This window comes from Zingiber officinale, chromosome 6B, assembly GCF_018446385.1.
Source record: "Zingiber officinale cultivar Zhangliang chromosome 6B, Zo_v1.1, whole genome shotgun sequence".
Taxonomy (NCBI): Eukaryota; Viridiplantae; Streptophyta; class Magnoliopsida; order Zingiberales; family Zingiberaceae; genus Zingiber; species Zingiber officinale.
This window is the reverse complement of record NC_055996.1, coordinates 100,336,788-100,358,787: the sequence shown is the minus strand read 5'-3', so window position 1 is coordinate 100,358,787 and position 22,000 is coordinate 100,336,788. Positions and strand designations below refer to the sequence as shown.

Here is a 22,000-nt window from a genome sequence, read left to right as displayed (position 1 = left end):
CTTCCCGCCAGATATCCGGTCGCCCCGTTGATCTATCTGGACTTCTTATCAAATATCCGGTCGGTCTGTCAACCTATCTGGTTAACTTCTGCATACTTCGTAAAGTGGTTTGATCACAATTATATCTAACTTAACTTATTTGTCATTTATTAAAACCTAAGTTAGACTATTAGTGTAAATTGCACCAATACACACGACTCCCTCAGTGTGGGCTCATCTGACCTCTCCAGCTTGGTCTTCAGAACTCTCCAACTTAGCCACCTTCTGCCTCCCCAAACTTTGTCACACACAACTCGTCCAACACGATCTCATCCGGCCTCTTCAGCTCGGTCTCCTAGACCTCTCTAACTCAGCCACCTTCCGGCTCCTCAAGCTCTGTTGCACATGACCTCTCCAACTCAGTCTCCTCAACCTCTCAGCGTGAACCACACCATATTTCTCGGGATGTATGTGGGAAACGTGAAGGCTGAAATAAGCGAAAAACATGGCACCATCGAGGGTGTGGATAAGGAAATGAGAGTTTTCGTGACAACCCTGTGACTTAAACATGAGGTTCATGCCCTCTCTTGGGAGAAGGTATAAAAGGAAGCCCGCTTCAGTGGGCACAGACACACACATATGCATCTAAACTCTAGTATTTTTAAAGATTTTCTTCCAATGCATCCTTCTCCTAAAGTGTCGAAATGGTTATGCTGAACTCAACCAAGTCCCTTATTATAACCTCCTCTTGTCGAGTGCTATAGGAAGTTGAGAGCTTTCTTTATCATTTTCTCATTAGGGCATCTCTCCATTGCAGTTGCTGTTCGATAACTCACTCAGTAGTAATCTCAAATCGAAACAAGAGGGAAGACTGCCCACCTCTAAAATTAATTGGACTGCAGAGGCCGAATACTTGAATTAATAAAAAAATAAAACAATTATAGTTAATTGCACCACGTCAAAAGAGTGATTTTTAGTTAAAACAACTAGAGAAGCTGGAATTCCATCTGTTTGAAAAATTAAGAATGCATATTCTACCGCTGCACTATTAAGAAAACTATAATAAAAATATTTTATTTATACATAACGAGGAACATTAATTCAAGTAAATGATAGTTTAAAGAGCACCATGTTTCAAATAATTAAAATTCAAATATATAAGAAAATATTTCTTATACCCCTTTTATTTTCGGTAGATCTAATGGACGGTATAAATGGACAGTTTGATAATCTATCTCATACTATAAACCAAAATTATGCTACTTTGTATAAATCAATTCCAAATGTGGTATTAATATGTATAAACTAATTTTTAGACGGTGTTATGTTGTTATTATAAAATAGTATCAAGGTGGAGTGTATAGAGTTATTTTATTGATGTAATATAATTTGATAATTTTTACAGGACGAGTGCTCTTTTAATAATCTAAAAATCCCTCTTTTATAGCAATTGCTACAATTACTACTATTTAGAACATTTAAATATTAATTTTTTACTTGATGGGGAAAAGCCAAAAATTATTATTATTATTTTTTATGGAGGTATTATTTTTAATGTATTAATATTTTGAGAACAAATATTAATCGATGAATGCTTTATCATGTCTATGTGTATTTTAAAAATAAAATAAGTCCAACTAAATTCTAGTTCGATTTGATAGATCACAAAAATTTAGGGATTAGAGCGGTCTCCCTTTTTCCACGACGAGGTAAAAGATCCCACCTCACGCCGTCGCGCTCGCCGAAGCAACCTTCACTCCTTCCTCTCACCGGAGGTCGCTGGGGGTTGCCGGCGCTCAAGTCTCAACCGCCATAGCGACGTTCCACCGACGCGCGAACTCGGACGCCAGCGGCCTGAGAGCACCAGAGCCATCTCCCCTCCTTGAGCTCCGACAATATTGAGCTGCTCGTCTCAATTAAGTCAGTGTTTTTATGCTAGTTCTTCTCGTTTTTTTTTTCCCTTTTTTGTTTTCCCTTGATACATTATTCCCACCAGATAAAACACCGTATATAGTGGTGGAAATCCTATACCACACTGAGTTTTCCTAATTTGCATAACGGTAATCCGTGATACTATGATCCAGTACAGCTATCCGCATCTTTAGGTCTTCTTGATTTATCTTAGGATCCCTAGTAACACATCTAGAAATCTATTTTTTGAGGAAAGGTGAAGGCCGAAGATCAAGACCCTTAGTATTTAAATATACATATATGAGATCAAGCCTCCATTTTGTAAAGGTGGACTTTGAATGTAGGACCTTAGCGCTACTTCCTGTCTTTACCATCTTGATAGATTGCAGTTCAGGAAATTAAACTATTAGTTACATTAACAAAAAAGAAAAAAAAAAGCAATGTGGTACCTTGTTGCAACTGAATAATTTAGCTTCCCAACTAGCCCTGGGAACCAATCTCTTTTGACAAAATACAAATACAAAGCAATGATTTGACTTACCAGAAGTAATATTAAAAAGTGCTTCATATTATGAAACATTAATGATTTATCTATTTGATTGAGATGAGCTACAACTTTCTATCAAATGCTAGTTAGGCATACTATGGGAAAAAGAAAAGATTAGGCCTCAACTAGAATGATGACAAGGACTTGCCGAGTTGCCTAATTTGATCAACCACTGACTGTTGTTATGGCCATTAAGGCCCTCTTTGATTTTCAACAATAAGATGCATTGTGGTGGTGTTACTGCCTCAACTTTCAAATAATCGAACACCACGGATATGCCAAACATGCAGTAGAGGTTTTCACGTGTTCCCAGCTACTGACTTACCATAAAACATGACGCAAAACCATTTAGTGGCTTAGACAACACAACTCACACATAGCACCAATACAGATTAGTTGTGTGAGTTGCTCACGCACACTGGTGGTACACACACCAAACAACACTCATGCACAATGCAGCTAGATAGCTCTTCGAGCGTGTGCTGGTGCAGTACATAATGGTTCACTCTGTTGCATAGGTGCATACAACAATTGGTACTTTCGTAATTAGTTCTTTTGCAAAGTTGCATATGGGCAGTGGTTCAAAGCTCTAATATACACTTTGTAGTAAGATTACATAACATACACAAATATTTAATAGGGTAGCTTGGTGCACAAAGCTCCTGCCAATGTGGGGTCTCAAGGGGTTTATTGTATGCAGCTTTATCCGGCTTTGCAAGAGGTTGTTTCCATAACTCAAACCGGTGACCTCCAGTCACATGGCAACAACTTTAACATTGTGCCAAAATCCTCCTTCAACATACACAAATATATGTGACTCAAAAAAACCATAAACCTTAATTCGCAATGTGGGATTTAGCCCACAACTCTAGCAACCATATTAATATGCATGACAAATTTTATGTTAAAGAGTAGTTTGGTGCATGAAGCTTCCGCCAATGTAGGGTCTCGAGGAAGGGTTGGGCCACATTGGGTCTATTGTACGCATCTTTACCTTGTATTTTGCAAGAGACTATTTCTGCTATTCAAACCTGAAACCTCAAGATCACATGGCAGAAACTTGTTTGGTTGCGCCAAGGCTCCCTTTCCCATGACAAATTTTAAGTTAACGATTAAAATTAAGCATGGGGTCTTTATTATCTATCCATTTCGTGCAAGGCGTATTCATTCAAGCACAAAGGATCTAGTGGTACATTGCATTCATTTGATAGTAGGTTGTTTATAGTATTAGATGCATGGATTGACTAAATGAGAGCATCATACTGTAGTTGCATACCAATTTTGAGAGCTGAGATTGTTAGATCTATAGACCATTGAGTTTAATTTTAGAGTTTTTTTTCATTCTCTTAAAAGTCGGACACAGTTTAAACTCAAAACACTCACTTGTTTCTTTAGGAGGTGGAAGGCTGACTTAGGTTGGGGCCACCAAGATTTGCAAGATTGAAGATATTTGATGGTGAGAGGGCATCTTTTATAAATTACTCCATAGTGGAGGGAATACAACATGTTATACGTGCCTAGTTATTTTAAAAGATTTATAATGGATTTTTCTATGATGCTGCCATTTTGGGCTTTTTCTTTTCTGGAGTGCGAGTGACGAGGTCACCATTAAAACTAGATGTGGTCATTTGTGTAGAACAACTATTTAAGAATAAGCTTTTACATCTTCTAGTAGCACAACTGATCTAATATAGTCCAACTTCATCTGCATTATTATGAAGCTGTGTAAATTCAAACTATTTAGGATAGTTTCATGAACTAATTCTTCCATTGAACTTGATATAGGACTATATCACAAGTAATACTTAGATTAGTTAATTACTTTTATTACATTTACCAAAGTTTTCTTACATCTTGAATTCTAATTGACTAAACTAAACTCCTCTTACTATCCTTCCCCGGGACCCCGCATAGCGGGAGCTTCGTGCACTAGGCTGTCCTTTTTTTTTTTTTTTTTTAATTATCATATATTGGAGACACGCCTAATTGCTCCTAGATGGTTGCAATTTTTTTATATATTTCTCAATAACTTCACACATCTATCTCAACATTCTCATATTTTCCGCATTAGCTTTTTGTATGTCTTGTTTCTTAATTCTCAATATTACTATAAAGTATGACATTCCATATCGCAAGATTATACAATCTTCTGGTTAGCCTAAGGGGCATATTAGACTCTAGAACCTCATTTCCATTTCATTTAACCACCCTTCTCCTGGTATGGTATATTCATCAATATTTCCTGGTTGAATAGCTCAGCTTTGTTTTTTTCTATTCACATAGAAATAGTTCAGCTTCTTATGCTTCACGAATATATCTTTACAATTGCATATTTTTCAAGGGTTCATGTTTGTATACCAAGAACTGACATTGACTGTGATTTGACCCAAGGCATATATACAGATACAAAGGTTAGAGTTGAACAGATTTTTATAGTTAATAGTAATGCCATTTTAGAGAAAATGATGATACTCTTCTCTATTCCTCCAATTAGTTATATATAGTGCTTTGATGCTTCATGTTCTTAGTCATCTACCTTGTGAAGTTTTATTGACACGTGAAATAATAACTTTCTATCTTATTGCTTATTTCTCATTCAGGTCTAAGTGATGGAGACTAATTTCTGCTACTGATAATGTGGTTATGGAGGCAGAGCAGTTTCTTGAAGATGAAAAGGGCGAGCTCGCTTCAGTTGTCATTATTAACCATGATGGTAGGGAGGTTACTACCAAGAAGCCTGATTTAGAAGGTATTGAGCCATTAGAAACACCTTGGCTATAATGTCTGAATCACATTTTAGCTCTCTTTCATGAATGTTCGACGATGCACTGAAGTGTATACAATGTTTTTCAGTAGCTTCTTTGACTATCCCATGCATTATGCTTTTGAATACTGTCAGGGTATAAGTGCATTTTGCACCAAGGTTTAAAATCTGTAGTTGTACCAGAATTTTGGTTTATGAGATTTGGCATATCTTCATGTGCTAATACTGTTTTAATTCCTATATTATATCTTATAATTATATAAGTTATGTAATTATAATTTATATTATGTTTTAAATTATATAACTTGTATAATTACTATTCTAATTAAACATCTTCACACTAAACATCATCTGTGCTTGAGTATACACATTCCTACGATCCTTTAAAATTAATGGAAAAAAATGGAAAATATACTATTTAGACCAAGATGTTTGTACATTAGTTACCAAGGGCATGCAATATCTCATGCTTAACATTGCTAGGTGAACTACTAGTATAACTGGGGAATGTCTGTATTACAAGCTTGTAGACATCGAGCATGGATTTTACATACGGCACTACCAAGTTTCCCTGCAATAACTTTTTGCAGCGAAACTAGTCATATCAGTAAATATTTCATGTATTTATCCTTTTTTTGTTACTAGCATGAAAAAGTATTCAGTTTTTCTATATACATTGGATAAATTTGGTTCAAGCTGTAGTGTTCCGTGCGTAGGATATCTTCTAAAGAGAAACATATGACACAGATTAACACGGGACAATGGGAACTAACAACTGTGTAAACTTTTTATTGCTGCCAGAGCAACTTCTTTACTCACATATATGATGCTACTCTTATCAAAACCTAGCAAAAATTCCTAGCCTTCACATGATAAGCCATGAATCAGTATGAGTTTAACTCATTGAAGTGATCAAGAAAGTGTAGATTGGATAGAACTAACAGTCAAAATTGCTCGAACTCTGAAGGAAAGAGAAAAATGAGTATAATATCCTTGTTCTTCTTCCCAAAACCAATACAATTGTTTCATCCCATTGTTTTTTATCTGTATTTTGACTACAAAAACTCAGGTTATCAGCTCATGGAACAGATTTTTTTTTGTTCCTAAAGGCAACTAAAATAATAAAAGATGTTCTATTCACAGTTGAATGAGCATTGGAATATCTTTTCCTCCTTGAGTTCCTAGCTAGTTCCGTTGCCACACTTCCCCAGATGAACTTGATGCTGAGAAACACAGTCTAGAAAGGGAAATACATAATTCATGAGGCATTCTTCCTACATGTCTAGAAATCTTCTGACCATAACTGCCTGAATTCCAGAACAAAGTTCTAATGATTGAATTCCTTTTTCCTGAAATAGAACAGCAATATTTCAATTTTTTAATCAAATTCAAATGTAAATGGAAAGATAGTTGAGAAATTATATATTTGAGTTTGAACTTTTAAGATGATAAAAAATTGCATTTGGTTCTCAAAAATTTCTGCTCAATTTCTGGAAAACAGTTTTCCAAACAAAAGGGGAAAAAATTGAAAAGTGTTATGCTAAAATTGAAAGCAGAAAATGAGAATTGTGAGAACTTTAACCAAACTAGCACTTATAGTTGCCAATGGCTGCTGGCTTGTGGCTTCAAACGACGCACAGTATAGATGCTTAATTTCATTGTTCTATAAATTTCAGAATTGTATGCTCATCAATGTGTAAAACCGACCCAAACAAATTTATTGTATTAGATGCTCGTGGTCTCCACTGCAGTGTTCGACGCTGTGCACACTCCATACCTTGGTGGCAAAAGCCTCGTTGGTGACAACTAAAATGTCATGATACTGCAGGACAGGTTGTTGCTGAGGGAGAGATAACCTCCCTGCTACACTGGATGGTTTCCCTGCAGTTAATGGCAAATGCACGATTGGAGTCCTCCATGGATGGGTTCGCTAGGGTGGGGTACTTTGAGTCGAACACGCTGGCACAGGTGATAAGGATGTGAGGACCATGGTCAAAGGCTTTCTCGACGCTGTGGAAGCGGGTGTGGATGACATTGGGGTCGAAGATGTTGTCATGAATGGAGACAGTGTGAGGGGGCGAAGTGGGGGCAAACATAGTTGAGTGGACAAATGCGAAGTAAGAGGAGAATGAAGGCAGAGGAAGAGGCGGGCAAAGGTTGTGGAAGAGGCAGAAAGACAAATAAAGGCATACATGAAGAAGTCTCATTGTTAAACCTTTGTGTCTTGCAAATGCCCATGGGTTTTCGCTAGTGCGATCTTCGTCCATCACCTTCACATGCCATGCTGTATATTGCGTGGTTCACAAATATTTGAAGTGTTGGTTAGCGGGTGGAATGGAAAATTGCTCCCATGCCGACCAGTTTGACACCTTAAACCTTGTTTTGCACTTTATATTCTTTTCATCTCTCAACAAAGTTTTGTTTTATTCTTAAGTTTGATCTTCACCTGAAATTGCCTTCATAGTTAACTTATTTATCGTACCTTCTATCTTTGTTAGTTATTAGTCAATTCTTTTTTAACACAACAAGAATTATTGCTTCGAAAAGGGGAAATGAGAATGGCTATCTAGGGTGGGAGTACTCGGTAAGTTTATGAAATCATGCGATCATGAGTCTGGTTTAGATAATGAAGTTGAGCAATCCATTCTAGTTGAAAGTTTTAGATTCTTTGACACTGAGCTAGAATTATCAAGGTGTTCTGGTTCAAGGTTTTAGATGACTGATATTGCTCTAAAGTTATTAAGTTGTTTTTCAGCAAATTAAATTTTCAGCTAACATTTGGTTGTCGCTTCTCATGTTGCCATCATGTTGACCATGTTCTACTCACAACATACTGTTAAGGAACAGCATTTAATGTCAATTACTAGTAATGCAATGTTCACTATGAAGAGGAAACAACTAATTCAGTACTTGAGATATCTCAAATTTGCATACTCATTCAAATTTCTTTTCCAGGTAAAAGTAATTGGTTTTAATCCTATCACTCTAACTTGCTCCTTTGTGTGTTGGGTGTTAATAATTCGATCATTGGGTGTTAATAATTCAATCGTCAAATGCCCCTTTGTTAGGTATATGGATAGGTTCCACGCTTTGATCATTCTAGATCTAACATTGGTGGCATTTCTTTAAATCTTGCAAACTTTTAATACTCGCTACTAATAGGTCTTTAACATATAACCTTCTGGAAGATTATTCTTAGTATGTTCCGACAATTTATGCCAAATTTGATTTTCGAAAGAAATTTGTATCGCTAAATGTTGTTGGGACCTCTAGACACTTTTTTGGTAAAATACATTAAACATTTCTAAGGCTTTTCCCTCATTTATGTTAATTATAAAGGCACCTAGTCACGAGTTCGAGTTTCGGAAATATCCTCTTGCAAAGTAGGATAAGACTGCGTACAATAGATCCTTCTCTAGGACTCTACATTGGTAGAAGCTTCATGGGTCTGCCCTTTTTCCAACTATCTTTAGGCCATACTTGAAAGTTGATGAAAATTATTGAAATTCATTTATTTTGTAATCTAGTTTCTAGATGGATTGTAAATAGCTCATGCTTATCACATCCTTAATTTTAAGGGATTTATCTTTGTATATAAGGAGGATAACCTATCAATGGAAACATAATATTTTTTGTCAAACTACATGGTATCAGAGTAGAAACCCTAGCCGTAGAAATCCTAGCTGTTGGTTCTTCCTCCAACCGCGAGATAAAGCCGCACGATTGCTGGTTCCTCCCGCGCAGCAACGTTGACCTCCTTTCCGACATCATCGACAACAAACAGAGCAACTGACTTCCAAGTGTGACAGGATCATTGCTGACTCTGATTTTTCAGTGCAAGATACGACAAGAACTTCCTCTGACATGTCCCGCATCATGCCTTCTTCTCCATAAGGCAGTCTCCTTCCCATCACCACTCAAATTCAATGGCCACAATTATCTTAAATGGTCCTATTCCATGATGATGTTCGTGAGTGGAAGGGGCAAAGATGACTATCTAATTGGCTTTATTCTAGAACCAAATCCTAAAACTCTAGAGCATCACTTTTGGAGGGCTGAGAATAACTTAGTAATGTCGTGGCTGATCAACTTGATGGAGGAGGAGATTGGTGAAATTTTTTTGCTATGTACCTATGTGAGCAATATTTGCGAGGCTGTCTGGGAAATCTACTCAAGCTGTGATAACACTATGAGTTATTTCATGTGGAGAGCACTTTGCAAAGTCTCCAACAAGAGGAGTCTAGAGTGACAATTACTACAGCTCACTTAATCAGTATTGGAAACCACTAGATATGTTCAAAACTATCGAATAGAAGCGCACAGAGGACAGAAATTGCTATTGGAAGATTGTGGAGAAAGCATGTCTTCAAGTTCTTAAGGGGGCTCGATAAGTCGCTTGACGAAGTGCGAAGCAGAATTCTCGGCACCAAGCCGCTACCTAGCCTTAGGGAAGCATTTGTAGAAGTGCGTTGAGAGGAGAGTCGCAAGCGAGTAATGATTGACAGTCCTATATCTTAGAGGTCCCGAATCTAAGCAAGGATCCTCTGCTAATTCTAGTGCATTAGTAGCTCGAAGTCAGTCCACAAACCGTAGCATCAGTGAGCCTCGACATGCATGTGATAGTCTACCACGGAAGAATATGCCTTGGTGCGATCATTGTCGAAAATTGGGCCATCTCAAAGAACAATGCTAGCAACTCCATGGAAAGCCAATCGATTGGAAGCCTCCTAGCCGAGAGGCAAAGGCACATCATGCGTCTGTTGAAAATTCAAATTTTGTGTGTTCTTTCTCCAAAGAGTTATTTCAACAATTTGTTTAAGAGTTCAAATTCCAACTTGTCGACGAGCAATCCTATGACAATGTGCACTAGCAAGTCCTCCTCTTGGATCATCGATTCAGGAGTATCTGAACATATGACAGGTAACAGAATGTTATTCTCATCATTATGTGACAAACATCTAATGGTGTGCATAGCAAATGACACCTATACCAAAGTGGTCTGTACGGGAACAATAAAATTTCCAATAATATCAATCTCAATTGTGTGCTTTATGTGCTTGGACTTGCTGTAATCTTGTGTTAGTTGGTAGACTCAATCGAGACCTTAACTCTGAAACTAAGTTCTTTGGTGATTATTGTGTTTTTTAGGACTTGAGTACTGGGAAGATGATTGGCAGTGCTAAACTTTGTGCAGGGCTTTACCTTTTTGAAGCCTCTCCTACATCTAACCAGTCTACTAAGCTTAACTATCATCCAATCCATACTTTTAGGTTTAGTAGTCTATCCAATAATGAAAGTGAAATTATAATGTGACACTATTGATTAGGACATCTGAATTTCATTGTACTTAAAATATCTTTTCCCTTCATTATTTGTCAATAAAAGTCCTAATTTCTTATGTTAGTATGTTGATGCTGGAGCATCTAGGCACACAATCATCTCATATCATCGGCTATCTTCCCCTTCGAGCTATGACGAGAAGAAAATGAGGCTATTAGCCTCCCTTTTGGGTCTTGAAGAAGGACAATCGAGGCTATTTACAAGGAACATGATTAGCTCGTGGTCTCCTAATATGATTGCACTCTATTCGGAGTCCGGACGAGACGGAATTGGGTAATTGGATAGCGAAACTCTAGATTTGGTCTTTTAACTTTTTCTTTTACTTGTTATAAATTTTTTTAGGATTAGTTTTTTTTCTAAAAGTTAGTTTAGATTTTTTATATTTATTTTTAAGGATTAGTTTTCTTTTACTTTTTTTTTCCATTACGACTTTTCTTATTTTTTAGGTTATTTAAACAAGGGTTATGGTTCTTGTAAAAACAATGAATGATAAGTTTGGTTTTGATTTGAATAAAGTTTATTTTCGTTTAAACCTAGAGGTGGTTCCTCTTTGTTGGCGAACCCCCCTCTTCCTACGCTTTCTTTGCTACCTCTAATTCGAACGTTGTACCCGGAGTTCATTCCCTGCGTCAGTTGGTATCAGAGCCTTAAATCCATGGATGATCATCGTAGCCGAGGTCGTGGTCATGAAAGATAGGTTCCGGCTAAAGAAGTCTGCACCAGGATCGAAGCATATTCTATGAGCTCATCGAAGATCTATAGAGACAAGTCATAGAGTTATCACAACCTCTCGCGGCACAAGATCTTGAAGATAGTGAGGTGCATGGTCGAGGCCGTGATAGACATGTTCCGGCTGAGGAAGTCTCACACCGTAATCATAGTGTCCGAGGTCTTAAAGGTCGTAAGTTATTTTATTTTAATTTAAATATCTCCTTCGCTTTTCCATCAAGCAGGATGGCCTCTGCCCCGTATCCCACCACTTCAAGCCCAAAAAGACAAATATTATGGTGGATGGAAATACTTGTAATGCTAAAAATTTCCATGAAGAAGCTAAAACCCTGTGATGGCATTGGCAGTATTCGTACCTAGCATTATTGAACTTGATGATGTTCTAAACTCTTGCCACAGTTCTCATCGAGCCATGATAGATGACATGCCTTGTATTCAGCTTGCTACTCGACATTGTTTTATTCTTGAAGATCCACCAAATGACAGCAAGGGCCCACCTACCACTATGAGTTCTATTACTAGGAGTCTAACACGAATGAAAGGAAAATGCAAAGTTTAGATGCCTCTAACAAATCCAAAGACGAGGATGTAGCTTCTGTTAACAAATCCAAAGACGAGGATGTAGCTTCTGTTTCCATAGAGAATGAGAAATCCCTTTTGTTGCAAGATACCTCAACAACACAAATTGATGTTAAAGTAGATGAGTTTTTAGATGAGATAGAGTATGGATGCATGGTCTATGCTTTGCCGCCTTCCAAGAACAATGCTATAGACATATATCCTGATTTACCAACAAAAGTGCAATAGTTGCTAGGAGTTTTTGCCGAGTTGATACCAACTAATCTTCCTCATGGGCTAGTATATTTTGAACTCGAGGACGAGTTTTTTTTCAACCTGGGGCGTATGATGCTGGAGCATCTAGGAACATAATCATCTCATATCATCGGCTATCTTCACTTTCGAGCTATGTCGAGAAGAAAATGAGGCTACCAACCCTCCCTTTTGGGTTTTGAAGAAGGGCGGCCATGGCTATTTACAAGGAAGATGATTAGCTCGTGGTCTCCTTATATGGTTGCACTCTATTTAGAGTCTGGACGAGACGAACTTAGCTAACCGGATAGCTAAAACTCTAGATTTAGTCTTTTAACCTTTTCGTTTATTTGTTATAAATTTTTTAGTATTAGTTTTCTTTTCTAAAAGTTAGTTTAAATTTTTTATATTTATTTTAAGGATTAGTTTTCTTTTACTTTTTCTTTTTTCCATTGCGACTTTTTCTTATTTTTTAGGTTATTTAAATAAGGGTTAGAGCTTTTGTAAAAACAATGAATAATAAGTTTGGTTTTGATTTGAATAAAGTTTATTTTTGTTTAAACCTAGAGGCGGCTCTTCTTTGTTGTCGAATCCCCCTCTTCCTACGCTTACTCCGCAACCTCTAATTCGAATGTCGCACCCGAAGTTCCTTCCCTACATCATATGCTAAACATACCAAACACACTTATGCACCCTGTCAATATCAACCAATACATCCGTTCTCTCTGGGGACATTTGGGGACCATTCAAAAATCCAAGTCTTACCGGCTCTAGATGGTTCTTACTTTTCATTGATGATCACACAAGGTTGTGTTGGACTTTTCTTATGAAAGAAAAATCTAAGACCACACAAATCTTTCAGAATTTTCATGCCATGATCATGACCCAATTCCAAGTTAACAGATTCTCAAAACAGATAATGTCAAAAACTTCTTTAATTCCAGCCTTAGCTCATATCCCCAATCCAATGACATAGTCCAACAAAGTTCATGTGTTGATATACTTTAATAAAAATGTGTAGTTGAATGAAAAAATTGTCATATACTTGAGGTTACCCGCTCCTTACTCCTCCAAGCTCACGCTCCAACCAAATTTTGGGGGGAAGCAGCCCTAAGAGCTACCTATCTTTTTAATCGTCTACCTTCTAGGGCTCTGATGTTCAACACTCCATTTCAGGTTTTACAAAACTTGTATCCCACACACTCAGACTTGTCAACAACATTCCTCTCAAACTCTTTCGATGTATTGCTTTTGTCGACATCCACTCTCAATATCGTGGAAAGTTTGATTCATGTGCACTTACAGCCTGTTTAGAATGATATGGAATTCAATTCCTTTTAGAATTGGAATTGAATTCCATGCTTTGGAATGATTTTTTAGCTAAGAATTGATATGGAATTCAATTCCAATTCCATCAAACAAGGCAAAAGTAAATCACACCTCTTTATGTGTGATTTAGATAGGGAATTCAATTCTCCATATTATGTCCATTGTGCCCTCATCTCTCTTCTTTGTAAAAAAAAGAAAAGAAAAAAGAGAGAAGGATAAAATGGTAAAACATAAGAATTCCATAACTTAAGTTGCAATTCATTCCAAACATGAGAATTGAATTCAACTCCTTATGGAATTCAATTCATAATGGAATTCAATTCAATTCCATGACTTAAGTTATTTCCAAACAGGGTGTTAAGTGCATTTTCTTGGGATATTCAGCCAACAGAAAGGATTACAAGTGCTTCTCTCCTATCACTCATAAATTTATCATTCTATTGATGTCACCTTTGAATACATTCCATACTACTCCAATATTATAATTTAGGGGAGAACAAAATTGAATTGTAGGATTGGGATTGGGATCGAGAGTCCCTTCTAGAACTGAGTCCTTCCTCAATTTTACCATCATTATCACTCAACCCTCCATCAATTCCTTTCTCTCCATTATTATCACAATCATATGTTCCACCTATCTCGGAACCACAAAAGAACACACCACCTTCCCATGACACGGTGAAAGTCTATGTGAGGAGAAAACATCTAGCGTCTTTGCACGAAACTCAACCGTATCATGAGTCAACTTGAGGCTAAGTTGAACCTGAAAAATAGCAGGATCTAATAGAACCATTTCATCCCACATTGGACTAGCCTTTTGCACTGAAAAATGTACTAGATCTTGTACTTTTCATCCGATGCACAACTATATGTCCTACTCACGTTTATCCGCAAGGTAGCAAGCATTTGTGACATCACTTGATAAGATTAGTATTCCTAGTTCTGTGTATGAAGCTCTAAAAGTTCTTGAATGGTATAAGGCAATCCTAGAGAATACATAGCCTTGGAAAAGAATGAGACTTTGACACTATTTCAGCTACCTCAAGGAAAAAGAACGGTGGGATATAAGTGGATTTTTTCAGTCATGCAGAACCCAAATGGAAGCATAAATAGATATAAGGCTCGACTAGTGACAAAAGATTACACCCAATCGCATAGGATTGACTATCAAGACACCTTTGTACCAGTTGCAAAACTCAATACCATTCGGGTGTTACTGTCTATTGCTGCTAACTTAGATTGGCCTTTGATTCAGCTAAATGTGAAGAACACCTTTCTAAATGGAGATCTTGTGGTAGAAGTTTACATGGATATCTCAATAGGATTTGGGACAGATAGTACAAAAGGAAAAGTCTGCAAATTAAGGAGAGCTTTGTATGAGCTCAAACAATCACTTAGAGCTTGGTTTGACAAATTTGCTAAAGTTCTTAAAAGAGATGACTACTCCTAGTCTTATGCTTATCACACGCTATTTGTGAAACATTTTCCATGTGAGAAAATCTCAGTACTAATTGTATATGTTGTGACATTGTCCTCACAAGAAACCATGAACTAGAAATCAAAAGGGTCAAGTCACTCCTATCTAAGGAGTTTGAAATCAATGGAGGTTGCTAGAAGTCACAAAGAAATCTTTATGTCTTAAAGAAAGTATGTTTTTGACCTACTACAAGAAATTAGGTTGAGTGGATGTAAGCTAGTTGATATACCTATAGATCCTAATACCAAATTAAGGTCTCGGACGGATGAAATGGAAGTTGATAAAGGATGATATCAACGATTGGTAGGCAAACTTATCTACCGAACTCACACTCGTCCATATATAACTTTTGTTTGCCAATTTATGGGAAATCCTTCAGTTGATCACATGGATGTTGTAATTCAAATATTGAGATATCTGAAAAGGGACCTAGGAAAAAGACTCATGTTTAGAAAGACAGAAAAATGAACCTTGGAGGTTTACACTGATGCTAACTAGGCAGGTTCACCTAGTGACCGAAGATCTACTTCTGGATATCGTATGTTCGTTTGGGAAAATTTGGTCACTTGGCATAGTAAAAAGCAAACAGTTGTTGCTCGAAGTAGTGCTGAGGTTGAATCTCGAGCTTTGACATTGGACATTTGTTAGGGAATTTGGTTACAACGGATTCTAACGGAACTCATGCTAAAAATAAGAGATCCATTTCAAATTATGTGTGACAATCAGTCTGTACCAAACATGTGGAAATTGACATACATTTCATTAGTGAGAGATTGAAAAGAAAGACATCATGCTTCACCATGTGCCTTCAAAACACGACAAAGACACTATTCACATCCAATATCACCGAACTGAGCTTGATTATGGGTTTAGAGAGCATTTATCACCTAGCTTGAGGGAGAGTGTTGAAATTCAAACTAGGCAACTTGTTATTTTATCCCTATTTTGTAGGGATTTATTTTGTAATCTATTTCCTAGATGGATTGTAATTAGCTCATACTTATCACATCCCTAATTTTAAGGGATTTATCTTTGTATATAAGGAGGATATCCTATCAATGGAAACATAATAATTTCGGTCAAACTATAAAAATAAACATTTTTTTTTTAAATTATATAACATAGCACGTTGTTGGGCTATTACATGTAAATATATTGAACTTGAATAAGGTGATATATTTACAAGGATTGGGAATGCGATGTCTACTTCATGAAATGCACCCTTAATTTCAGTTACAAACTCTGGGGTACCAAAAGTTTTTTGATTCCATTCTCATATGGACTCTTAGGCTTGTTGATCTACAAATGCTGAAGTTTTACTTATTGTTTGGTTTGAATGAATTTTGGCTTATAGCTTTTAGTATTTGATATTGTTTGTGGAATACATTCACTATCTGCTTATGTAATGCCTGAAGTTATCATTCCTCGGTACATGAAGTTTTTATTATTGAAGTGTATGTCTAATGGCAATGTGTTTTAGATCTACTTCAATCTGAGAAGGCTGATGATTCAAGAAAGTCACATGCTGGGATTGAGGTGTGTATTTGTTGTTGCTATGCAGAATGAAATGATAACACAGACCACTTTTGCATTTTATTTTGTTGTAGACTAATGAAATTGAAAGTATCACTTGGTTTGATCTTTTGTGCCTCATCGAGTTGTTGGGGGATGAGATTTTCATGCAGATATTATGGTTTCAGAAAGTTTCCACTCTTAATCTTACAAGTTACAATACATGGGTATATCTATGCTTAAACGTTTTTAGATACTCATCTATTTTTAGATACATGACCTCTTGCTCTGCAGATATCTTAACATGGTAATACATTTTTATTTTTGACTGTACATGTAATCAATTGCTTCTTAGACTTGTAAGAATGCATATGGGACACTAGGGAATTCAATGAATAATTAAGTGAAAGTTGAATCATGAATCAGATTGATTGCCTTCTATCTTCCTGTGTTTCTCAGAAGTTGGTTTGAAGATAATGTAACTTATGTTAATCGTTTCATTGTTATCCAGGAACTATCAGAATTTGAATTGACATAAAGACAGTAGCTTCAGTTTGGGTTTTAGGAACTTTATGATCGAGAACTATTCATAACTTTTACTAATGAATGTAGTTAATGTTTGTTTTCAATAAGTTGGTAATTTTACTCTGTACTATCATATAAAGGATATCTTACAAACATTCAACAGGAAGAGATGTCGGGCAAATCTCTTAATTCTTCTCCCAAGGGGATGGTCGTAGAGGATCAGATATCTGGGAGATCTAACATTTCATCTTGTATTGACAAGCTTCAGCCTGAGAATGCATCTAATGAAGGAATTCCAAGTTCTCTGGAACTCAGTACCATCCATATTGTTGAAGTGGGAATTGCTCAAAGATGTTCCGAGGCAACAAATAAGGATGAAGCTAGTAGTAAATCATCTGTTCCCAAGTCTTGCACTATCTCATTGCCAGATTTTTCTATTTTAAGTGGAGAGATCCGCCTGGATAATTTCTCAATAAGAGAATTACAGGAAGCTTTTAGAGCTACCTTTGGGCGCCAGACTTCCGTGAAAGATAAGTTATGGCTGAAACGGCGGATAGCGATGGGGTTAACTAATTCCTCTCATGTTCCAGATACTGATTTTGTTATCAAAGACAACAAAATAGTTCTCAATGAGGAAGAAAATAGAAAGCTACAGCCAACTCAAGCCGGATCTGGATCCTCTTTAGACATGCATGTAATAAATGCCAGTCCTAAAAATTTAGAAACTACTATGATAGGTGCAATTTCAGATGAACAAGTGTCTGCTAAGAGACTGAAAACACCTTCCTCAAAAGATAATTCAAAAGATGATTATTATCAGATAGAGAAGTTTGTTGTCAAACGGATGAGGAAGCCCACAAAGCGGTATATTGAAGAACTCTCAGAGCATGAGGATATGGAATGTGCTGTTAAATCATACTCTTGCTCAAAAAATCTAGAACATGTTTATTCCCCTTCAAAATCATCATGGGCTATTGGTGATGTTGATTTCCCTAACAGAATATTTTCTGCAAGATATATACCTCCTGCAGGATTCAAGTTTCAGGTTCCATTTGTACTTAGAGCCAGAAGATGTAGACCAAGAAAGGATTTCTCAGTTTTTACAGTATGTAAATTATTTGTTAAAATTATATTCTTCAATTTTATGATGTCCCAATGTTACTTCCTAATGCTCATAAAAAAATTGATTTCTAAATATAGGCAGTTAATTCAGATTACTACATAGATGCAGATCACCAACATCATCAACCCATATTAGCCAAACTGTTTGAGATTAGCATACGTGGATGCATTTTTTTCCTACAAAATTTACCATTATTTGTTTGTACACTTTTTCTTTGTTTTGGTGAATAAAATTTAAATCAACAAATTTACTCCAGTGTTCATTCTATATAAATTAGATTGCATAGTAGAAATGTCTTCCAATGTTTCTCAAATACAGTATCAGAAGCCTTCTGAACATGCAGGTTGTCTTTGGATTTCACAGATACTTTGACTAATGCAATATGTGAATTTGTTATTGATCCTTACACATTGACATTGGAAAGGATTACCTAATTGAAGATGCTCACAATCTGTATGAAGAGTTTACCTTTGTAGGGCTTAATGATGCAAACTAGGAATTAATTTTAATTAGAATTTTAAATTTTTAATTAATTTTGGCAGTTATCCTAATTGAAGTATTGAAGTTTGCCAACTTTTAATTTGGTAGGAATAATTTTAATTTACTTAGAGATTAATGGATATCTTTTAGTTCCAAAGAAGTTCTTTTTATTTGTTAATATTATTAGGATTATTGTGGTTCCAAACTTCCAATTAGTGACATTTCTTTCCTACTTTAGTTAATATTGACTTTATGAAAGTAGTTGTCAGTAATATTTTGTTTAGTGAGATATCTTCGTCAATTCTGTCTAAGTTTTCTGTGTGGTTTGATGACTTGATTATGGTGCTGCATCAATACCATTAGGAATTTAGGGCCACCAAAGTTACTAGGAATAAGTTAGATTCTCCATGCCCTCACGGGCGTGGTGCAGTGGTAAAGCACTAAGTGGAATAAGAGGACCAGGGTTCAAATCCCAAATGGCACGAATATCTTGGAGGTCAGCTTCTGAGTATGTAAGTTGTGCTCGAGATTTATCCAATAGGTGAAAAGTTAGCTTCTCCATGCCCTAGAACTGCTACAAATGTCAGATTTGTTCACTGATCAGGGCCTTCATCTTTTCTTTTCAATTTCCTCACTAGGGTTCTCGTCTCCTAACTATGAATATGTGAGTAATCTTTGACGGTTTATTTAGCTTTGAACCTTGTTTCTTATTAAGATGTGTGAAACCCAAATAAAAAATCTATAAAAGTTAGTTTACTCCCTCACATAATGATAGAAACTGCTGCAAATGTCAGATTTGTTCACTGATCAGGACCATCATCTTTTCTTTTCAATTTCATCACCAGGGTTCTCGTCTCCTAACTATGAATATATGAGTAATCGTTGACGGTTTATTTAGCTTTGAACCTTGTTTCTTATTAAGATGTGTGAGACCCAAATAAAAAATCTATAAAAGTTAGTTTACTCCCTCACATAATGAATAGAAAAATGCATTGAAATAAATTTACACCTACATAAGGTATCTTAAGTTTTGAACGCTTGGCAATAAATAATACAGTGCTTAGCCATCAATTTCAAGATCCCAGATCATGTTTCATTGCTTGCGAGTGTCTTGTAAACTCTTATTAGCCTATTCATAGTTAGGCCCTAGAAGCTAGCATTGCTGCTTGTTACATGTTGAGTAGGCTCAAAATTTGTGATATATACACATTGAATGCGTGAACTTTCATACAGGAGGAGGTCCTAAATCATGTGAAATGCCATGCTTGTGTTTGGTTATGCATAGAACTTCAAATACTAGAATTTTTGTCTGCATCCTACATACCTGTGTAGGACATCAACACTCGGGCACCAACGCTTGTAATTTTTTTTTGTAACCTTTTAGCATAGGACCTTGTTTTAAGGAAAACAAATATATTGTTTGTTAGTGATATGTTGTTTGCGAGTCCTGAACAACTGAAAACATGATTTATTAGATAACATGAATTTATCTTTTTTTGATATTTGTGTACGTGTTAAACCTTCAGTCAACCATAAATGGATTTGGCTCATTTTGTGTCTTAATTGTTGGCTTGGAGGTTTAACTAAGATGACTGCCATTGCTTAATCCCACATGTGCTTTAGCCTATTTGTTTCATTATACTGCACTATCACATTTCAAAATGGCACCAAACTGACATTTGAGTAAAGTACACTATTTAATATTTCAGTGAGAATATGCTGTTTTAACATAGTTGCATTACCGTCATTGGGTTTACCTGCTTGATTTTTTTTAATCTAAAAATAACCCTTTCAATGTATATCTATTTGCAGAAGTACCAGTCCAGTGGTCTTTGTCCCACGGTAGAAGCATCTACTATGACTCCTGTTCAAGAAGAAAGTGGGAGTGGGAGTGGGAGCAGATCAAGGGAAATTAGTTCTGTTGCAGTCCAGGTACATTATTGATTTTTTTATTCTTATTTCTGTCGAGACATGTAAACCCTTTTACATTTTAACACCATAAAAGACAGCTGTAGATTTAGAAGGATATTATCCTTGCCCTTTAGATAAATTTTTGTATATTTGGTCTTGTGTGTTAAATTTTTAGTTCTATGTTTCTGTTCAGATTCATCAATGTCATGAATAAATCCCGATTTGTGCTGCACATGATATCATTTGACCTCCATCCGTCCTTCCCAAACCCATCTACACTATGAAAATGTAGTAGAATTTTCTCATTTCATTCGGCATTTGGCATTTGTCCTGGGCATCTTCTATTGGTCTCAACATATACACCTCAACATCATGTCCTTGTATTTAATGAATAAGGTTTATTCATTGTCCAATGCCAGAGTTCCATTGCTGAGGAAGGCATGAAAGTGGATAATGGCACATTCAACTGTGAAGAAAAGACGGATGTAGAACATGGAAAGTTAGATGACCATGGCAACTCTTTTCCAGTTAATACTAATACGCAGCCAGCAGAACCAAAGTCTAGTGAAAGGAGGAAGCATCACAGGGCTTGGACTCTGTGTGAGGTCCAGAAGCTAGTTGATGGAGTGGCTAAATATGGCGCTGGAAGATGGTCTGAGATTAGAAGACTTGCATTTGCCTCGTATTCTTATCGGACCCCTGTCGACCTTAAAGTAAGTTATTTCAGATGTTCCTCGGACCCAAGAATTCTTTCAAAACAAAATATTTTCTGCAATTTTGTTAGTAAACCTATTTACTGCTGTTCTTATCTTTTTGAAGGACAAATGGAGGAACCTACTAAGAGCTAGCTTATCACAGTGCTCAATTGAAAAGGGGGTGAGTATCCAAATTGCTTTATCATGGTATCTGTTAGCAGATTGTCACATGTAATGTAGTCGTTCCATGGAAGAACCAAAGGTGATTGAATTTACAACATAATATAAGGGAAAGTAACTGCTGATCATTTCACCTTTCATTTCTTGCAGGAAAGGAACTCCCGGAAATATACTTCAGTACCAATACCGACACCCATTCTATCTCAGGTGAGGGAATTAGCAGAACTCCATGCTCAGGCTGGTCTAAAACTCGGGACCAAGAAATCTACAGACAATGAAGGCAGAGCAGGCGTTCATGAAGAAGGATCTGGTTTTTTGTGACGCACTTTGTAAATAAATAATTAAAACTAGTATAATGTAGTGCCATTTAGTCACTCCTGTATCATATGTAGATTATGTAGAGTTAACACGGTTTATGCGTGGCAGGCAAGCCAGGATCATCTAGCTTCCGCTTGAGTTTAAACAATCATCAACTGAAGGCAAACCGCCAAAGAATTCACTCAGAATTGATTCAATGAACACTTGTACAACTTGTGCTACTCAAAGAGGTGTAATGGATCTATTTATAGAGCATTTTTAATTTTTTTTCATCCGGATTTGGGATGGGCATTTAATTAAAATATTTCTAACAGTTTAGCCTTCACAATCTTCACTTTATGAGATACCACTCAATCTAAAATCATGCACC

General features: G+C 36.5%; 1 protein-coding gene across 3 annotated transcripts; it reads left to right on the top strand.

Moving 5' to 3' along the window:
- The first annotated feature begins 1,618 nt into the window (after positions 1 to 1,618).
- On the top strand, positions 1,619 to 21,926 carry LOC121988482. 3 transcript variants are annotated; one of them, XM_042541933.1, is made up of 9 exons: positions 1,619 to 1,899; positions 3,833 to 3,893; positions 5,038 to 5,186; positions 16,367 to 16,422; positions 17,087 to 18,028; positions 20,339 to 20,458; positions 20,857 to 21,150; positions 21,257 to 21,313; positions 21,463 to 21,926. In XM_042541933.1, exons 3-9 carry the CDS (start codon positions 5,081 to 5,083, stop codon positions 21,631 to 21,633), a joined length of 1,746 nt encoding a protein of 581 aa, XP_042397867.1. In that variant the 5' UTR covers positions 1,619 to 1,899; positions 3,833 to 3,893; positions 5,038 to 5,080; the 3' UTR covers positions 21,634 to 21,926. The 3 variants fall into 3 exon arrangements, with proteins under 3 accessions (XP_042397867.1, XP_042397866.1, XP_042397868.1); XM_042541932.1 differs by lacking the exon at positions 3,833 to 3,893; XM_042541934.1 differs by lacking the exons at positions 1,619 to 1,899; positions 3,833 to 3,893; positions 5,038 to 5,186 and adding an exon at positions 6,964 to 7,561.
- The last annotated feature ends 74 nt before the right edge of the window (positions 21,927 to 22,000 follow it).

What these genes read in the sequence shown, in the direction of transcription:
- LOC121988482 (XM_042541932.1), top strand. Translation starts at nt 5,081, where the DNA reads ATGGAGGCAGAGCAGTTTCTTGAAGATGAAAAGGGCGAGCTCGCTTCA. An exon ending in AGGATTTCTCAGTTTTTACA is followed by an intron (nt 18,029 to 20,338) that starts GTATGTAAATTA and finishes ATCTATTTGCAG; the next exon opens with AAGTACCAGTCCAGTGGTCT. An exon ending in AGTGCTCAATTGAAAAGGGG is followed by an intron (nt 21,314 to 21,462) that starts GTGAGTATCCAA and finishes CATTTCTTGCAG; the next exon opens with GAAAGGAACTCCCGGAAATA.